At 33.5% G+C, this 21,155-nt stretch overlaps 2 protein-coding genes across 3 annotated transcripts; both read right to left on the minus strand.

Annotated features, from left to right (window-relative positions):
- Nucleotides 1-1,098: 1,098 nt before the first annotated feature.
- LOC131941368 (threonylcarbamoyl-AMP synthase-like) lies at nucleotides 1,099-6,582 on the minus strand. Of its 2 annotated transcripts, none has more exons than XM_059300611.1 (7): nucleotides 6,457-6,582; nucleotides 6,129-6,161; nucleotides 5,388-5,585; nucleotides 4,660-4,815; nucleotides 3,412-3,592; nucleotides 2,548-2,634; nucleotides 1,099-1,678 (listed from the first exon to the last, which is right to left on the minus strand). In XM_059300611.1, the coding sequence occupies exons 2-7, from the start codon at nucleotides 6,129-6,131 to the stop codon at nucleotides 1,527-1,529; spliced, it is 777 nt and encodes a 258-aa protein (XP_059156594.1). In that variant the 5' UTR covers nucleotides 6,132-6,161; nucleotides 6,457-6,582; the 3' UTR covers nucleotides 1,099-1,526. The 2 variants fall into 2 exon arrangements, with proteins under 2 accessions (XP_059156594.1, XP_059156593.1); XM_059300610.1 differs by lacking the exon at nucleotides 6,457-6,582 and adding an exon at nucleotides 6,328-6,440 and having other exon boundaries at nucleotides 1,100-1,678.
- Nucleotides 6,583-13,486: 6,904 nt separating this feature from the next.
- Nucleotides 13,487-20,609, minus strand: LOC131941374 (caspase-3). Its single transcript, XM_059300620.1, has 6 exons — nucleotides 20,491-20,609; nucleotides 17,625-17,696; nucleotides 17,213-17,439; nucleotides 16,695-16,870; nucleotides 15,809-15,977; nucleotides 13,487-15,429 (listed from the first exon to the last, which is right to left on the minus strand). The coding sequence occupies exons 2-6, from the start codon at nucleotides 17,687-17,689 to the stop codon at nucleotides 15,206-15,208; spliced, it is 861 nt and encodes a 286-aa protein (XP_059156603.1). The 5' UTR covers nucleotides 17,690-17,696; nucleotides 20,491-20,609; the 3' UTR covers nucleotides 13,487-15,205.
- Nucleotides 20,610-21,155: the final 546 nt, after the last annotated feature.

A 21,155-nucleotide genomic window follows, 5' to 3' on the forward strand; every position in this document is an offset into this window, starting at 1 on the left:
GTCTGGAAGAAACACTGCATCAGTTCACCGCGGTCGAGTAGCTGCTTGAGATATCTCAAGTTTTTATTCTTGTTATATCCTCTTTTGTCATTTAATTTCATAATTCTTTAACTTAATTTAACTAATCAGATTTTTTAAAATGGATATTCTTGCGTTGTTATCAGAGACTAATGTGTAAGAAAAGTTTTAACGAAATCATTGCTTAAGAAGTAGGTAAAAATTGAGTTACAAGATTCACCACAAACTAAGAGCAAACAAACAAAAACACTGTTAACTAAATAAATAATAATATACACAGGGAAAAGACGTTACCCTTTCCCCGTCACTCCACTTGGCTTTAGGTTTTTTCTGTGTTCTTTAGCCAATTTATGTTGTGATGAATAAATCGATAACTGTGGGGGATGGAACCCCGTGCAAAGTCCAGCTTTAGACAGACCCGGTGGTCAAGCTGCACTTGGAAAATGTGGACACTCAAGTCTGAAAGGACGTTTTTAATTTCATCTGTAGCATAACTACTCACCCTCTTTATCCCCCCCCCCCCCCCCCACACACACACCATCTCCTGGGAATAGTTATTATCTGTATTTGTTAAAGGGCTGGTAAGTAGGTCAATAAACAGTTCTTTGGCTCATGCAGGTTTTATTGAGCCGTAGAACTGGTTGGTGACCTACTTAGCAGCCCTATAGGAATAGACATGTGGTGCAAAGTCCGGTGTGTACCCATCAGAACCCAACAGCTGGTTTAAATCTTGGTTTACTTATCCTATTCTAACCAGTTGCTGATTTGGTTAATAAATAAAACAGGTCGTAAAAATGTGTTTAACTTTACGTTTTATTCTATATTTTCACGTCTAATAAAACAAATATTCACGTTAAAAATAATTATAACCGACATTGTTTCTTTATATATATATATATATATATATATATATATATATATATATATATATATATATATATATATATATATATATATATATATATATATATATATATATATATATAGATATATATATATATATATATATATATATATATATATAGATATATGTATGTATGTATGTATGTATATATATGTATAGATATATTCATTACGTAAATCATTCATGAAGACAAAGGTAATGATAACAATGTCTTCAACAAACAAAAACTCTTTCAATTTGGTTATGGTTTTTAAAGGATAGTAATTTAAACATGCATCGTTAATTGATTACTGAAAGTATTATACATATGATACATTTACTGTTACTATTATAGATACAGACATCTAATATTTGTTTTGTTTTAAAAAAGAAATATAATGAGTATTGATCTAATATCAGCCAAGCAAGTTTTCCTTTCGTTGCACATGACACAAAGGGCCGTTAATACTGATTTATTTTACTTTTAATTTCATGTTAAAATGAATTCGGTTTTTCTTCAATCAGCTTCACTTCATATATTGTATTTGTATCTTTTTCTACTCTGTAATCTTTGCCTCTGTTGTTGACGACTTCACCTCAATTTTCTTATCATTGTTTTTTTCCTCTAGTCTCTGTTATCGAAGTCCCTTCGCTTACTAGATTTTGCTCTCTCCCTTGTCCGAGTATCCACGCTTGACACGTGCACCTTCGCCGCTTTAAAATTTGCATAAATTTCTTCTTGAGGCGTGCATCCTATCCGGAAGTAGCTGATGATATCTGAAATCAGGAGAAAAAAATATTTTGGGAATCAATTCTTTGAAAAAAGCTATCTTGAAGAACTATTCTACATTATAAGGAAGAGCTCTGCTATGGTGAAAATTCAATGAAATATATTTCTTTTTCTGTATTTTATATGCCCTGTGTCTCGCATTTACAAAAAAAACTTTTACAAATTTTAGGATAAAATATTTTTCAGTACATTAATGATTAATAATTCAGTAATGCTAGACTGCGTAACTGATTAAATTTTTACCTAAATTTTGAACTTATAAATACAGTTTATAAAATAATTGCTCTCTGTCAATAAATACACTGACTCGTTTATTCTTTTTTAAATATTGTATTTTAAATATCGTATTAATCAGTTCAAAAGAGTTTTATAAAATCTTTTTCGCCCCACATTATCATGTGTTATTCCGTCTACATTCGTTTATAGGATACATAAAATAGACAGTTCTGTACCAACACAAAATGATGACTAATCTACCATTTGGCAGATCAACTACGGTAATAAACTGCTAAAAGTGTACTAAATACCGGAACATAAATACAGTAGGAAATATGCTTTTGAAATTTAAAAATATGTAGTGTAGAAAGGAGTGTGGTTATTTAAAAATCATGAAATATATGAAGTGTCAGAAAGGAGGGTGTTTATAAAAAATCATGAAATGCATGTAGTGAAGTAAGGAGGGTGGTTATAAAAAATCATGAAATATATGAAGTGTCAGAAAGGAGGGTGTTTATAAAAAATCATGAAATGCATGTAGTGAAGTAAGGAGGGTGGTTATAAAAAATCATGAAATATATGTAGTGTAGAAAGGAGTGTGGTTATTTTAAAAAGCATGAAATATACGTGTGATACACACCTTCGTCGATGTCCAGACAGTTGACGATACTAGAAGCTGCAGTTTCTAGCGAGAAGCCGTCACACACTATAGCATCCACCTTTTCCCCTGCAACACAGGAGATCAATTATTGGCTTGAGGGAATAATGGATTAACTTGTTAGTTCGTTTTAAACTCACAATTGGAGTTTTTTTTTTTTACCTGAAGCCATTCTAGAAAATAAGTAGTTTTACCTAAATTTTCATCGGGAGAATGCTCTAGAAAAAAATATCTCCATTCTGCTAAAGTTCCATAAAAAACTTTCTAGAAATATTTGTTTACCTAAAGCTTCATGAGCATGTTCTAGAATAAATAATTAAACCAAAGCTTCTTGAGTATGTTCTACAAAAAATTTAACTTAAAGTATCCTGAGAATATTCTAGAAAAGAAAAAGGTTTCCCTAAAGCTTCCTTAGAATGTTCTAGAACTGAAAAAAGTTTACCTAAAGTTTCCTGAGAACGTTCTAGAAAAGAAAAAGGTTGACCTAAAGCTTCCTGAGAATGTTCTAGAAAAGGTTTACCTAAAGCTTCCTGAGAATGTTCTAGAAAAGAAAGAAGTTTACCTAAAGCTTCCTGAGAATGTTCTAGAAAAGAAAAAAAGTTTACCTAAACCTTCCTGGGAATTTTCTAGAAAAAAAAGTTTACCTAAACCTTCCTGAGAATGTTCTAGAAAAAAAAAAGTTTACCTAGAGCCTCCTGAGAATGTTCTAGAAAAGGTTTACCTAAAGCTTCCTGAGAATGTTCTAGAAAAAAAAAGGTTTACCTAAACCTTCCTGAGAATGTTATAGAAAAGAAAAAAGTTTACCTAAATCTTCCTGAGAATGTTCTAGAAAAGAAAAAAGTTTACCCAAAGCCTCCTGCACCATATCGTGGTGAGTACTCTCGTCGCTGCCGCTGATGTTAGCAGACGATATAGCCACAGGTCCGGCCAGACTGATGAGGTGGGACAGCACCGTGTGGTCCGGTATTCGAATACAAATACTTTTCTTATTCCCTATCATGTCCAGTGCTTTCTCAGACATTATATTCTGTTTACAAAATATTAATGTTTAGTTTATGTCGTAGCTTTGTCTGTGGTATTGATAAACAGTCCGTTTAAACAATACATGTCTATATTTTCGTCCAAAATCTATTTCGTATTCTAGTTCGTTTTTTTTTTTACATTATGTTTTTTTCTATACTAGTATGTCCTTATAAACGTATTGTTTTAAACAAGTTAATTAAAAAGTCTAGTGACAATTTTAGCGCAATTTCCTTATGTACGCGTCATCACGTTCAATAGATGCGTCATCACGTTCCATGGCTGCGCCATCACGTTCAGTAGGCGCGCAATGGTTTTTAGTCATATAACTCTATTGTTTTTAAAAAATGTGAAAAAATGATTAGGCCTCGCGAAACAAAACCTTGTAATTGTAACTCCCTATCACTCTCATATAAATTATAAATAAATTAATAGGATACAAAAATAACGTTTGAATTAATAAGTAAATAAGTAATTTAAAAAATCCTTTCGAACCTCAGCGCTTTGCGCTAAAAACCTACACGATGCTCAGTTTAAATTAAAACTAGGCCTACAAGACGCTCAGTTTAAATTAAAACTAGGCCTACAAGACGCTCAGTTTAAAATATATTTTAAAAAATTTGTGACCGAACGAAAGGATATTTTTGAAAACTTTCTTCGGCAATATTGGTTTAAATTATGGCAGGAATCGATTGGTAAATGTTTCAAGTCGCTAAGTGGTCTGGTTGCCGAGATATGGATAAAAAACTGCATTTGTTCGAGGTTTTTTTGCTTTTCCGGGAAATCTATTAAGGAATTCCGGAATTTTTTTGGCCCACTATCATCCTCGTAACTTGTTTAACATAATTGCTTTTGGAACTAGTCCTCGATATTGCTTCGTTGAGGAGGAGATACGACTTAAAGCTGCGGACACACATCCATTCCCAGAAAAGACGAGTTAATAAACGCAATTCTCCAGAATGGAAATTGCGCTAAAAAAATTTAAGTACATTTTGATCAGATGTTCATAGAAAACGTGTGTTTTTTTCTACATAAATGTCAAGAACAGAAAGTACTCCTCTAAAAGAACTTTACCAGCAGCCATTCGCCTTTAGGTACCACGATGCCGGTAGGACCTGGGCAAGATTTTCTGATGAAGGCCCACAGGAGTTTACTGAAGGGCGGTTTAGCAGCGGCCAACTCGTCAACACCAGATAGGCACAGGCAGAGGGAACGATCCATTGGTCGGTTCTGTGGGGAGGGAGGGGCCTCAGGGTTAGGTGGTGGTCTCAGGGGAGTTAGTCTCATATAACACAAAGGAAACAAACATAGTATAAGGGTTGTCAGGAGGAAATGACCGAGTTGTTAGTCATAGAGCACAGGAAATAAACAAAATGTTAGCATCATAGAGCACAGGAAATAAATATAATGTTAGCGTCATACATCACAGGAAATAAACAGAATGTTAACGTTATAGAAGAAAGTCAACCGCCCTTTCCCCCCCCCCCCCCAAACTAAACGGAATTTATATAGAAAATATATATTTTTTAACCAGTGTCCGCTTTCCCCCCCCCCCCCCCCCCCCCCCCCCCCGGAGAAAAAATGTCTGGAAGAAACACTGTAAAACACAGGAAATAAACAGAATATTAGCGTTATAGAAAACAGGAAATAAATATGATGTTAGCGTCTTAGAGCAGAAGAAAGAGTCATAATACACTTTGAAGTTAGAGAGAAACTCAACTTAAGCGTCGTAACGTTTTGTTAGTGTTATATCACACATTGGAAATTGGAAACAAACACAATGAATGAATTGAATCCCTCACTTTCACGACAAAAATCTTTTGAATCGAGGCGGGAAAGTCCGTTGAAGCCGCTATGGAATAAACCGAATCGGTGGGGACACACACAAGCCCACCATTCTTCAGTAAATCGGCTGCTGTGATAAGCTCAGTGCATCGTTTAGAATTAATCAGACGACAGCGGGAGTGGGCTGATTTTGATCGAGGGTTTACATTTTTGGCCTGAAAAACAAGTTTTTTTATAAAGTTTAATTTTAGTTTAGACATGTTCACTTATTTTAAAATTTGAGCAATTGTTTAATTACTGTATCGAAAAACGCAACACTAACCGAATTGCTTCTGTTTAGGTCAGAGGCGTAGCGAAGGGGGGCGGGGGGGTACATATGTCCCCGGGCGCCGACCCTAGGAGCGCCAAAATGGGTTGGAAAAAATTAAAAGCTCATTTTAGCTGCAGTTTTTAATTATAAACATAAAAAATATATGGGTAGGGGGGAGCCAAATTGAAAGTTTGTCCCCGGTCGCCAGGAGGGGTCGCTACGCCTCTGGTTTAGGTGCCATATTGTATGGTATCTCTACGAGTTGGGTATATATGCAAGTCGCGTAGTTGTAATCAATGGCTGAAATCTGCTGCAGACGTCCAAATGTCCTCTCCACAATGGCTAACATTTTGATTCAATTTCTTTGACAAAAAAAACCTGTTCACATTTTCATTTTACACTTAACCTATTAGTTACATTATAGCTTCGTCTACCAACTTTGACTTACCATTTGACGAAACTTGGCTGTAATTCGAAGACTCTAAATTTAAAAAAAAAAATTATTTTGTTTTTATAAATAGAATACATTTAGTTTGAACACATTAATTTATGAAATCGTTTAATTAAAAAATTACTAAACCAAAAAAATTATTTTAAATGTTGATACAAAGCCATTAGTATCTGTTAATAATCAAATAGTTGCTTACCTTCTTTAGTACTTACATCAACTCAGCGTATATTTTATATTGAAACCAGAAGAATTTTTGTTTCAAAATACAATTTAAAAAATTGTTTAACTCAATATAGTGTATACTTTTTAAAATTTTAAAACATACATTCCACTATTAGTGTCAAAAGACGTAGCAATTTACTTCAGTCGGAAGACAGCAGTAATGTTGCAGACATGGTTACACACCAAGAAGAATGTTTACGGTACCACTCTAAACATGACACCAAACAAATTTTTAACCGCGGACTTCTGCAATCTATTTATGGTTTAAATATAGACGCAGATTGAATTACCTGTACTGGTTTATGAATAGTTCCCCGAAATTAAAATCGATGGTTCCTTGGTATTGATTTAAAGGGCAAGCGATATATATGAAGAGGAGGGTATGATAAGGAATTTCACAAATAAACACGAGACAATTTTCTGGTAAAATCGTGACAAAGTTGTAACATTATTCAATGTTTGACTAATGTGTGGGAACGAAACACATTGCACACAATTTAGGTATAGAGCCGACTGTTTAGAGGATAGGTTTGGGGGTGAAACGTTTTGTTTCTGGTGTTTAGTATTTACAATATGCTCGGAAGTAGCGATAGAATTAAGGTTTTCGTGAATGGTGTGTGAATTTTGCTGAATGTGATTGTTGTCTAGTGTGAATGATGTTGATTGCAAAATTTGATGACTTCGAGTATTGCTCATCACAAATTATGTTCAATGCGAAAAAAATGGGTATGTGAATATTATTTAGGTGCAAATAATGTATGTGACCTTCTATTCATTTCCTTTATGATCACTTTCTCATTAGAGAAATATGTGCATACGTTTATGTATGCAAATTTAAATTATACTTTATATATATATATATATATATATATATATATATATATATATATATATATATATATATATATATATATATATATATATATATATATATATATATATATATATATATATATGCAATTATAGTTGTGAAATGGGGAGGGGGTCCATGCGGTGGTAGCTCTAACCCCCCCCCCCCCCACCCCCTGGAGCTGATTACATTAACCAACGCGTCTCCTTTATTCTTTTGTTGAAGCACAACTTGGAAAGGTTCCAATCGCCTTCCATTTTGTTGTCATGCGTAAATCTCATATGGCGATATGTTTTTGATCAATACACAGACCTTACTTAACCTTCCAGTATAAATAGCATAAATGAAAAGTACTTAAGTATTGATTTTAACCTAGGTTCGTAAAAAAGCTAGTCAACCAAGTGAGATTGTAACAAGACAGATTGGCACAGACTTTTGTCGATTTTTTTTTCTCTTAGTACAAGTATAGCCGTTATAACGTATGTGATGATTAAAAATAATATGTAACTTAATGGTTTAACCATTTTAAAAATTTCTTTAGTAAGACAATGCGGTGGCGCTCCTTGGTGTTTTTTTAATAGGGGAGATCATTATGTCAATCTGTTGAATATAAGTTATGCAATTAAAAAAACGATTAGTTGCCTATAATCTAGCACAGCATACGATCAAATACATGGTGATATTTGTTTCACTTTAAAATGTATTGATTTTGTAAGTGTATCAAAGCTGCTTATAATAATTTACTTATGTTTGTAATCCATGTTCCCGGGCACCAGTAGGCTGCACACATTTATATTTTAGCGCAATTTACATTCTGGAGAATTGCGTCATTTCTGGATGTATGAATGGATGTGTGTCCGCAGCTTTAAGTCGTATCTCCTCCTCAACGAAGCAATATAGGACTAGTTCCAAAAGCAATTATGTTAAGCAAGTTACGAAGATGAACATAGGTTAAAATAATTCCGGGTTTCTTTCATGGATTTCCCGGAAAAGCCAAAAAAAAAACCTCGAAAAAATGCAGTTTTTGGCCCATATCTCGGCAACCAGACCACTTAGCGGCTTGAAACATGTACCAATCGATTCCTGCCATAATTTAGAACAATATTGCCGAAGAAAGTTTTCAAAAATATCCTTTCGTTCGGTCAAAAAAAAATTTTTGAATTGATTAAAATTTGGACCGAATTATTAGGCATTTTTATCCAACCACACCACACGCGTCATCACGTTCAATAGCTGCGCCATCACGTTCAATGCAGAGTTTCTTCCAGGCATCTCTTCGGGGGGGGGGGCGAAGCCCTCCCGAAATTTTTTTACCGCCCCCCCCCCCCCCCCCGAACGAAATGAAATTTATATAATTTATATAGAAAATATATACTTTTAACAGTGTCCGCCCCCCCCCCGAAGAAAGTTTACCGCCCCCCCCCCCCCCGAAGATTTCAAGTGCCCCCCCCCCGGAGAAAAAAGTCTGGAAGAAACCCTGGTTCAATGGCTGCGACATCACGTTCGGTAGCTAGGCGCGCAATGGTTTTTAGTCATGTAACTCTATTGTAAATAAAACATGTATTTTAACCAATGGTTTTACTAACTCTGCTCTTGATTTACGCTACGACAGAGCTATTTTTAGATAACATAAGGAAATTGCGCTAAAATTGTCACTAGACTTTTTAATTACCTTGTTTACATTTAGGCAAAATGATTAGATGTAAGTATGTACGTTCATTGGGGATGGCCTTGGTCGAATGGTGGAGCTTACGACGCTAGCCCGAAAATCTCCAGTCTTGATCCCGTACTCGAGTTAGTAGGACGTCCCTGAGTTCACCCAGCTCTGATGGGTACTCGGCTCACTTTTGGGAAACTTTTATCTGATGGACATAGTACTGACAAGACTATCCCCCTGTATGCCGATATCATTGAAATAGATAAACTCTACTTTCATTGGCCCCATGTGTCTTGGACGCGAATGGAAAAGGATGATGTACGCTCATCCGTGTATGTTATTTCTCATAGTTAGAATAAACATTAGTGTAATTATGTTGCCCTTAGTAACAGGGTTTAGAATTTTTAATCATGGCTATTTAATCATTTTACATCAGCTTAACTTTTACGCGGTCTTTTTTTTTTTTCGTCGATGCGCCCGTTGGTGTTTTTGCTCCACATTTTTGCTTTTACGTCATTTCTGCCTTTCATAACACGAGTGGCCCAGTCTGATGAGACGTGGGGTCACAGGAGTGTGTTCGTGGGGGAGGGGGGGGGGGCGAATAGTGAAACAATTATGAAATAAACAACTAAAAAGGTGTTAATTTATAAATAACGTATACAGAACTTGTACAGGATGCAATCAACTTTTTTGGCATTTAAGACAAAAATTGCGTTTATTTTTATAGTACAACAGTTAGCAATGTACAGTAAAATTTTAAAACAAAACATTGAATTACATGAGTACTTGAGTAGACAAGATGTAGAATAGATAACTAAATCATATACAGACTTTAAATTCTAGCACAACCTCTACTAAAACATTTCAAATTTGAGAGAAAAATTGATGCACTAGAAAATGTTGAGAATTGCATACAAACACAACAATTAATATTTTATAAAAGATTTTCAAAAAACCAAAACACGTGCACTGAATAAGCTTCTTCTCATTCATATTAAGTAATTTTTTTAAAAGCGAATATTAAGAATTATACGAAAAAACACAAAATAATGGTCATTTATTTGATTAGAAACAAATTATAAAAATATGAGGAATGCTTAGTAAAAGCAATTATTTTAAAATATTTAATTTTTATTAGGTTAAATAAAGGGCGGCACGAGAAACTGAGACATACGGAGCACTTGGCCTAGCCAGCATGGTTTAGAGATTTCTTTCTTCATCTTCCAGTTTGGTAAACGACACGTCGATTTCACTTCTTTGAGGAAATGGATTTTGTATTCGTTTTAAACTAAACATATATTTACTTTTGTAGATTAAAATCACGATCGAGACAACAACTACAAAGCCCACAGAAACCAAAACTGTTATTATAAGTTGTTTGACAAGGCTGGTGTTAGGCTCTGACTCCCATGTTGGTTCTGTTTTTGTTGTATTCCGAAAACAAACGGTGTCGCTGGTATTTGAACACGCCTGCAGCAGAACCTCGTTTTCACCACACACTGAACACGCCTCGCAATCCGTCGCAAACTCCACGTCGTCATGCGCGTTGAAGTAGCCTGGCTTGCAGACGATTCCAGTATCAGACGTCCTGGTGCAGTTCTCCACAACCATCTCAGCATCATAGTGGTCGGCTTCTGAGCAAGGTTTTCACGAAAGACAATTGTGGTTGCGCATTTTGTTGTAGGTGCCTTTCGAGCAAGGCCGGCAACTCCTTGTCTGAACATCAAAGAACTCTCCTTTGTCGCAAGAACCGGCATCGCAGTTCATCATCGATTCATCGGTTAATACAATTTTTAGTGTCAATGAGTTTAAGAAAATAAAATGGCAAAAAATTACTACATAAAGATTTGTCATTTTCGAAGAAAAACGTTGATTTTGTACCTGATTGACAAACTAAAGTTGGTGTTTTAGAGGAACTGGATTTGTATACGCAATAACTTAAATAAGTTCCTTTCAACAAGTAATGGAAGGAAAATTTGTGCCGATGTACGATTATGGCTTTTTATCAAACCCATCACTTGTATTCTCTCTTTGATGCAGTACCTTATTTCGTTACCAGTTTTAATAAACACGGTCAACCTCTTATGATGCCATTCCTTGCTCACCTGAAAACAAAATACAAAACTGTTGAAGATTTTGTTTTTTTTTTTAAAATAAAAAATGCGTATCAAGTTTACCGCTGCACTTTATAATAATTCGCATAGTTGGGTTGGTTATTAATATGATTGGTTAATAAAATTATATAATTATCTCTGTAAAACACCTTAAACGAACCATAATTTAAACCATTTGTGCGCGTGATATATAGTCCTATAATATTGTGTTGTATTATGATGGCAGTGTTTCTTTCAGACTTTTTTCTCCGGAAAGGGGGTGGTGTTACTTGATATTTTCGGGGGGGGGGGCAGACACTGGTAAAAGTATATATTTTCTATATAAATTCCATTTCGTTCGGGGGAGCGGTAGACTTTCTTTATGGAGGGGGTCTCTGCTCCCCCAATGAGATGCCTGGAAGAAACTCTGAGAATGAGGGGAAGGGGTGTGTTATAAAGCTATTTTATAGAACACTCGATTGTCACTATAGCCCCCCCCCCCCCCACAATCAAAAGTGTGACAACCTTCGTCCTTGTCAGAAAAGTCAGGAATATGACGTCATTTGGGGACGACTCATGGGACCAATAGGTTAAATTGTTTACTTTCTATTTGAACAAGCAACAATACCTGTTTATTGGGGGGGGGGGGGGCATGGGAATCATGTAGCTTATAGTAAGAGGTTATGGTCTGTTAACATATCATATAATGTTATATGGGGTTGATGTGGATAAAAGTATTTTTATGTGTGCACAAACCTTTAGTTCTAAGTAGCCCTATTTCAGATAATTATCAACCATTACCATTCGTTTTAAGCTATGACTGATTATGAGTCCATTATGTTGGCACGATTTATCTTTGTACCTTTCTACTCATGTTGTCGACAGTAATACAAACTAGTTTAATACATTTCTTCTACAGTTTATTTAACGATTTAAAAGAATTCGTAATATATAAAGTATTGGCTTACATACCTTAGGTGAGAGAGTAGGATTTACTATTACAGTTAGTCTTCTTCGGGTATTTTTTATTTTATTTCAAGACCTTACTTGTTTTCTTATTCCGCCGTGAGTTGTTGATTTCCTAAAAATGCAATTGCGGAAAACCCCGAAGAGAATATGCTACAATGGTTTTAAATCTCAGTTTCTTTCTGTATGCTGACTAAAATTAAAATAGTCTTGTAAAATCGGATATCCCCTACAAATTAAAAGGTAAGGTGGGAATTTCCGTAGACCATTTTGCAAAATGAATGAGGTCCTTATTTACAATATTGGATATCCCCTCAAATTAAGTTAAGGTGGGAATTTCCGTAGACCATTTTGAAAAATGAATGTGGTCCTTATTTACATTATATATCCCCTCAAATTAAAAGTCAAGGTGGGAATTTCCGTAGACGATTTTGCTAAATTAATAGGGTCATCATTTACAAGAAATAGCGTTTATTTTACGAGGCCGAGAACGCGAAGAGCTACTCCCCCTATAAATAGCAAGATAATGCAAAAATAGGGTATTCCCAAAACTTCTCCATTAACAACAAATTTTAACATTATCCGTTTTCCACAGTATATTTTTAATTAGTAAAATTCTTTAAAATGTAGCCGTCTAATTAACTCCTAAACATTTGTTAATTGATTTTAGCTGGCTAATTAATTAACTCCGCGTTAGTTCAGACATGTTTTTTAAAATTTATTTTGAAGCAAAATTTTATGCAAAAATAGGGTATTCCCAAAACTTCTCCATTAACAACAAATTTTAACATTATCCGTTTTCCACAGTATATTTTTAATTAGTAAAATTCTTTAAAATGTAGCCGTCTAATTAACTCCTAAACATTTGTTAATTGATTTTAGCTGGCTAATTAATTAACTCCGCGTTAGTTCAGACATGTTTTTTAAAATTTATTTTGAAGCCATACAACAACAGTACTCTTTAACGCAAAAACTGGGCCCAACTACTAGGAACTAGACTTCAGTTGTTAGCTTATCTTCAAGACTTCTCAGATGTTTAGGTTTTATGAATAAGCTAAAAATAATGCACAGGAATTATCACAAAATTGTTTTAAACAGAAAATGTATTTTATGTGATAGACCACAGTAATAAAAAAACTTACTTAAGTGTACCATAGAAAAAAAAATGTGGTTATTGTAAACATTGTTAATTGCTATATAACAAGTGCGGTAGTTTTTAAAATTCTCAATGTGTAATGTAAACAATATAGCTATACATAAAACAAGAAGTTTACAGACTGGAAGCAAATGATTTATTAATTTGACTTTTAGCACTATTATTTTAATCTTTTTTCGCATTCACCGGTATTTTTTTGAAGGCATAATTTAACGAGAATTCAAGTACACTAAAACATTTTATATATATATATATATATATATATATATATATATATATATATATATATATATATATATATATATATATATATATATATATATATATATATATATATATATATATATATATATATATATATATATATATATATATATATATATATAATAAAATACATGTTATTTTCCTGCCATTATTTTAACCAAAAGTTTATTTTTAAAGTAATTTCATGTGAAAAGGACAATATTTTATTTTTAAATTGATGCTTTAGAATTAAGGAGGAAATATATATCTCAAGTGTAAATAAAGCTAAAAAGCTTCTCTCAAAGCACAGCATATGACCAGATAAAGTAGCAATAACATCCCAGCTAGAGATCATTTTCCCAAAAAGTTGAAAATATGACAAACAATCACAAAAAATAATTTCTAGCAGGGACCATTGCATATGTAAATATTTTGTGGTAAAAATTACATACAAGTATGTACTATGTACAATAATTTACAGCATGAATGTTTGTCCTAGTAAGTTTTTACAATTGGGTGTTGACTGCATTAAGGTCAACAAAACAAAATGCTATTTAATATTTTGTTCAGAATCTTTTAAAAAGAAAACTGGCTTAAATTCTGTGAGCCAAAAATGTAAGAACCAGCAATCCAGCAAATGTATATAAACTATAATCTTTTATCACATTGTTTATCAAGTTGCAACTAATTACCATCTTTATTGCCTTTTCGTGCTTAAGACACACGGGGGAAGATGAAGTAGAGTTCATCTGCTTCAAAGACCTCGGTATATGATGGTATAGTGTGGTCAGCACTATGCCCAGCCGCCTTTGTTAGGTACCCATCAGAACTGGGTGGACTCAGAGATGTTCTACTGGAACCTAGATCTGAACTCAAGACTCATGGGTTAGCAGTCTAGCTCTCTACCGCTAGGCCTAAGTTGTAGTATACATCAATTTTAGAAGCTATAGTATTACTTATCTTTTATTTGTTTAATAATAATCTCATAACACAGTAAATGTGTATGTTAGCAAAAAATGGGAACACTAGTTTCAAGCTTTTAGGTGACAACATACCGTGACAGTTGTAAAAAAAAGGCAATCATTTAACTAAACAATCATAGACATAACTAATGAGGTTTCTTATGAACATAACCATAGGATAAAAAGTGCATCAGATATTTCAGACAATGTATGCTTGTAAATGAAATGAGTATTCAAACAATGGTAACAAACACAAATGTGTCCAACAAAATCATTGAATCAGTTAACAATGAAGACAACATCAAGAAAATAACTTTCAATAAATGTAATGTACAAAGCCTGTTAAATACTAATTTAGTAGATAAATGTATGCCATACTGCATACGAATATACAGAAATTTATGTAGTGTTACCATTTTTTCCTTTCAAGGCTTACACACAATTTCTGGTCACACCCCCCCCCTCAAGTAATGAAATATTAGCATTTAAATTATAATACTTTTAAAAAATTGTTTACAGTTAATTTTGCATTTAATTTACTAAGAAGGTTCAAGTACTGGCTTTTTTTTTTAACAGTAGTTCCTGTAAATTATCCAATGATAACCATTTCTTTTAATTAAAATAGCTTTTCTATTCATAAACACAAGACTAATGATTGGAAATAAATAAATACAGCAGCTTTAACAATCTAACAAACAGAAAACAAGAAACAGACAATTTTAAATCAAATTTAGCAATTAGCTCGTAAACGTTACATAGTTGCACTTAAAACATTACCTGAGCCTATATTTGAATAATTTGACGCAATTAATAGTATACCTAGCCTAAATTTCTAGCGTTTTTGTGTAAATGAGATTACAAAAAAAATATCTGCTCTAATATCCTTTTACTAATTTCTTTGAATCCAATGCTACACTATTCAACTTCAAAAAAACACATCTTTTGTCAACATAGAAGTAATACTAGGCATTTGTTTCTTTTTTAAACGGTTTGCATCCCTGGTTAAAGATTCAAAATCATGAGCGACTTTATAGTTGACTCGGGTAAACATGGTTAGAAGATCCAGCTTGCGCCAGTTTTCTCTAAAAACTTCATCTATTGCAGAAATAAAGAAGGAGCCTGTGTCTGGATTCCTCCAAGAATAATATCCTAAAATAAAGTGTGACAGTGTTATACTTTATAAAATGTATTTTAAATAAAACTAGAAATAGATAACTCTATGCATGACAGACAGCTAAGACTATTGTTGTAGATGAGATTAAAAGGTGTTCGTTAAATTATTTTATGTTAAATGTTTTTAATGTAAACTTTTTATAATTTTTAAAGTATTTAGAAAAGTGAGATCAATAAAATAAAACATACAAAGACCTTAGTGGCAGATATTGAAAAAAAAGAAAGTCTGTGATGGTTAGGTAATATGAAATGAATGTCAAATCACTAAGCGGTAGAAAGTGTTAAACCAAAACCCTAAAGGGAAGCAATCAATTTCATTTTCTAAAATTTAGCTATGGTTAGACTGGTTAGTTACCTGGGACAACTGAATACGCCAGGAGGAAATCAGCTTCAACTGGTATTTTCCTCTCGTCAATGTCTTCCTCAAATTCTTGCATTGGAGTGTCAAAAACCCCTGCATCACTAGCATCAAATCCTGAATCCCCAGTGCTTACTCCATCATCCAGGTCATCTCCTCTGCAAGCCTAATAACCATTCATAGACAAGAGCAAGAATTAGCACAATGAATGATGATTCAACAATGTTTTCACATTATACTGAGCCTGCTGGTTTATTACTTACATAAAATATGTCAATAGTATTGAAAAGAGGAAATGAAATTAATTCGTCTGAATTCAGTTTAAGCAACTAAACATAAACATGCTATTAATTTTTTTTTAAATACAATTTAAATATAATTCAAATCGTAATTATTTCAACAAGCTAAATGTAAATACTAAATAGATAAAATTAAATGCATTTACTTAATTAACATATCAGATCAGCTACAAGGGAAACAACCAATGATACATGTGTGCCTGACCAAGAGTTAAGCATGTTTAAAAGTACTAATATAATACAAAATTTTAGGCATACATGATAATAAAAATATGCTATAATAATGTAATTTGAAAAACCCTCCATAATGCCAAAATAAAAACCAGTATGATTAAAACAAAGAAGAAGCATTGTTTTTGAACACTTTAATGCGGTTATTTATTATTCTAGTATAAAATATTAGAAACTTTTTTAAAAATGTCAGCAGGAATTATTTAGCGTTAAAGCAACCATAACCCTGTTTCCAACCCTAACATCCATTGTGGCTGGGAATTTATCATTTTTGTAACAACACAGGTAAAATAGTCTCCACATTTTAACAATAAAAAAATGTTTTTAGTTTTAAAAAGATTTTAAGCATTTACCTGTAAAATAAATATTTTTGGTTTGCCCGCAAGGGATTTGCATCTGTTACCCTTAAAAGGTGCTAACAGATCCCCAACATTCAGCTTGTCGTCAGTACCATAGAGGTAACCTTCTTCGCCATGAGTCAAAATGGCACATACAAAACAGCTACTGTTGGAGTGGTCAGCTTGAGCAACTAAAAAACAAACAAACAAAAATATATTTATTTGCATCTATTCATCTTCTAAATTATGCTACAGTATTTCATTTAGATATTGCAGCATTTTAATGGTTAAGTGGTAGAGCAAACAATTGATTGTTCAAAAGCCCTGAGTTTGATGCAACAGCTTGAGTTTGTAGGGTTTCTTAAGTTCCCCAAACACTCCCACCCCAACTCTAATGGTACATAACTTGAAAAAGTTAGGACATCTGGGTATAGTGTTGACAACCCAATCCCAATATTCCAATATTCATATTTGGTTAATATTAACTATCTGCTATTAAGGGACACTTAATGATATGAAAATGTATTATTTACTTTTAGTAAGCTCATTTTTCATTTCTTCCACTCTCAAGTCATCTAGCTGGATGATTTTTTCAAACTTCAAGAGATTAAAAAGTGAGTATAATCTGTCTGCATCTAAGCTGGATCCTGTTCTCTGTGGTAGATTATTTGTAAATCTTTCATTGTTGATGATCATTGCAGTCCCCCTTCTTGGGTAGTTCATTTTGTAGGAATAACAAGGAAGGGGTTGGCTGGACAATCTAAAAAAAATGTATGAAATAATTTTCTCTTAAAGACTTTTTGTAAATGTGATTTAAGTCTATTAAAATTACTTTTTTTTTTTTTACAAAATTGTCCGATAATAAATACAAGATTACGGTCTTAATTAACTTTATTAAGGCATAATTAGTAAAAACAATAATTAAGTAGCCTACAATAAACTTACTGTTGAGTCATGGGTCCCACCTCCTCGGAAACAAGCCCTCCACTGGCTCCATCAGTTACAGACATGGTAACTCTAGAAGTTCAAAAATTAACTTTGTTTTAGTTTCAGGTGCCATTGTAGTTTATGTTTTTATATGCATATTCATACAGGACTGCTGACTACTCAATAATTATTATAGTCCACTGAGATTCTAACTTTATTGGATTAAGTATAATTAACATTTTTATAATTTGTAAACTACTTTCAAATAATCACAGAAAATTTTAATACTTTCAAATGTGTCATACTTTATTTATTATGAGAGATTGTGAAATAGTCTAGATAACACAGTTCTTAAATACACATGCTGAAAAAAAGTCATAAAAAACGTTTTAATAACAAGCTTTTATGTAATAATGCACTAAAAAGTAGAAAATAAATTATACATTACAATTTAAATAACTAGAGAAGATACAAGTAATATAAAAACATTAACGCCACATGTCCCTTGTTTAAACTACGGGAAGTACACAACACTAAAGACGTCTTTGATTGTAGGACAAAAATAGAATTAAACACAGAATGTAGTAAATGATACACAATACTAATGACCTTATCTTCAAAAGATTCGCTTTCCACATCTTCCAATTTTAGAACATGAAGAAATGAACTATTTCATTCCAACTTGATTTAGATCTATAGATCTACTTACCAAGACGTATGACATGAAATTTATACAATTTTCTCGGCCAAATATAATAAAAATTACTTTTTAAAAAAACATAATACCATTGAACAGTTGTTTTTTTTAACGGAATCATTTAAGTCTGTTGTGTGTGTATTTAATATGGTGTTGTCTTGACTAATAATTATAATGTAGGCCTATATGATTTTTCGGGAGGTTTATACCAGTGTCCGATAATGGAATCTTCTTTAAAAAAGGGGTGTTAGGTTACTGGTAGTTAACTAAATACACATATGGATGGCTAATGTCAATGCTAACCCTGTCCCTAACCCTGGTCCTACGATACCCTAATTTCTAACCATAAAATTAGTCGAGATTACAATACTACTAACAGCCCAACACCCCTTTTTTAAAGAAGATTCCATTATCAGACACCGGTATCTATAATCATCCGATTTTTCTAATAGGTATTGGTAACTTATGTTATTTTAAGTGTATCGGATTTTTAGCTATTTTTTTATTTCTTAATTAATTACATTAGCCTAATACTTAATGCTGTATGGAGCAGAGACATGGAGAGTCTCCAAAGCAAGCACAGCAAAGATACAGACCTTCATGAATAGATGCCTTAGACAGATATTGAAACTGAGATGGCAGGACAAAGTGCCGAACATAGAACTATGGAGGAAAGCTAGGCAGGAGCCTATGGGTGTGCAAATAAGAAAGAGGAAGTGGGTCACACACTGCGAAAGGCTCACCCAAATGTTACACGCCAAGCGCTTGAGTGGAACCCCCAGGGAAAGCGGAAAAGAGGGCGCCCAAGACAGACCTGGAGGCGGAGTCTTCTTGAATAACTGAAGCCAACAGGGATGTCTTGGGAGACGACAAAATTAATAGCCGGGATCGGAAGAAATGGAAGGAAATGGTGGAGGGAGGCCCTATGTTCCATAAGGTAAGGAGCAAAGAGGTCTAAGACGGAGAAGTCAAGTCAATACTTAATAAATAGTTAATAGTATTATTAGTAGTAGGCCTACTACTAACTAGCTGCTAGCCTATATTCATATAGATCTATGACATTATAAATTATATATGAAAGAAAGTTAAAAACTCATTCACATCTCTGTTCATTTTGGACTTGGCCAAGGCTATTCCCAGCCGGTTGGGAATAGCCGTATTGGGGCTATTCCCAGCCGACTGTGAATAGCCCCAATACGGCTATTCACAGTCGGCTGTCATTTCTTGCTAAATACGACTGTGAATAATATCTTAAAATAATAAAAGAATTTATTGTGACTGGGGAGTGAGGTATAGATTAAGAGAGCAGGGCTATTTTTATTTTGTTATATTTTTATAAAAAAGTTATTACCGTTAAAGTTTAGTTTAACTTTTAGGCTCATATCAGACAGGCTACGTCTACATAGGTCATACAATAAGATGATCAATTATGCTCTCTAAATCTATACACTAGAATAATAGATGTAGTAATTTTTAAATAAATTATACTAATTAGCCTAAGCCTAAGTATTATCAGTTTAGTTGTTTGTTCACATTGCTATTCAACTATCAATTACCATTAAAAATTCACATTATCACATAGAATAAACATCAGGTGAAATAGGATGTCCTTTTTCATCAGCTATAATTCACAGTCTCCATCACACTTTTGTTAGCAAAAATCTACGGGACAGGTCCTTTATTTTTTTGCTGATATGCCAACAATTACGTCACAAACGAAAAAAAAATTAACAAAAATAACACTTCCATTAGTAACTCAAGTAGAATCTAGAATCTAGATCTAATTGTGAAAAAATATTTTGAAAATAAGATTAAGACAAGAGGCATAGAGAATCAACATTAAGGGTCGTTAGACCAATTGACAACTCATGGATTTGAACCCACACCTTCTGGCATGACAGCCTCTCCCCATGACCGCTCGACCACACATCTTCATGCACAGTTGGGTATTTTTAGCATTAAATCTAGATTTCTATCAAAAAACGGTCACGACTGTGAATAGCCCCAATACGGCTATTCACAGTCGACTGTGAATAGACACTTCGTTTGGACTTTTGGTGATTCTGTCTTTGGCCCTCTTTGGGGGAATTTCCCATAATTAATAATTATAAAAGCTTAGATCTGACAATCATAATTCGATAAATATACAACAATAAAGTATAGTATATTTTATCTAGATCTACTTACTTTTACTTTGTAAGCAATAAGAATTCAATTAAGTTAGTAAACTAGGACTAAAAAAACTGTTCAGACACAGAGCACTAGATACTTTGAATAAGCCATAGCCAAGCCTACATCATCATAAATCTAACTACATGCCAGATATTTAGTAGAAATTTGGGGGAAAATGCAATTGAAATAAAATTGGCATAGCAGACAAAGTCATAGTGTATCCAGTAAGCCTTGACTTTCTAGACTTAGATCTATCTAGATATCTATATCATAAATATAGTTTACTAGATTCTAAATTAAGCTCTGTTTCAGTTACAGATTTTTATTTTATTTGGGTAAAAAGAAACAATAATAACAAAATAATGGCCTACAGTTTTAAGAATGTCTACATTGGCATAACGTCTATTGTATTCGAGGACGTGAAATCATAACCGAATTTTAACGTTTTGTAAACGACAATTCTTAAAGTAATATTGCAATTAGATCTAGATCTAAATAAATGTGATTTAATATAAGATGGTTGCTACAGTTCAGAGGCGTAGCGACCCTTCCCGGCGCCCGGGGACATACTTTCAATTTGGCGCCCCCCTCGGGAGCAAATTTTCGATTTGCACCCCCCCCCCCTCGAACTTTTCATTTGCACCCCCCCCCCCCTCGAACTTTTCATTTGCACCCCCCCC

Source organism: Physella acuta, unplaced genomic scaffold (assembly GCF_028476545.2).
Source record: "Physella acuta isolate Inbredline_101_S28 unplaced genomic scaffold, ASM2847654v3 ptg000359l, whole genome shotgun sequence".
In the NCBI taxonomy this organism is placed as follows: Eukaryota; Metazoa; Mollusca; class Gastropoda; family Physidae; genus Physella; species Physella acuta.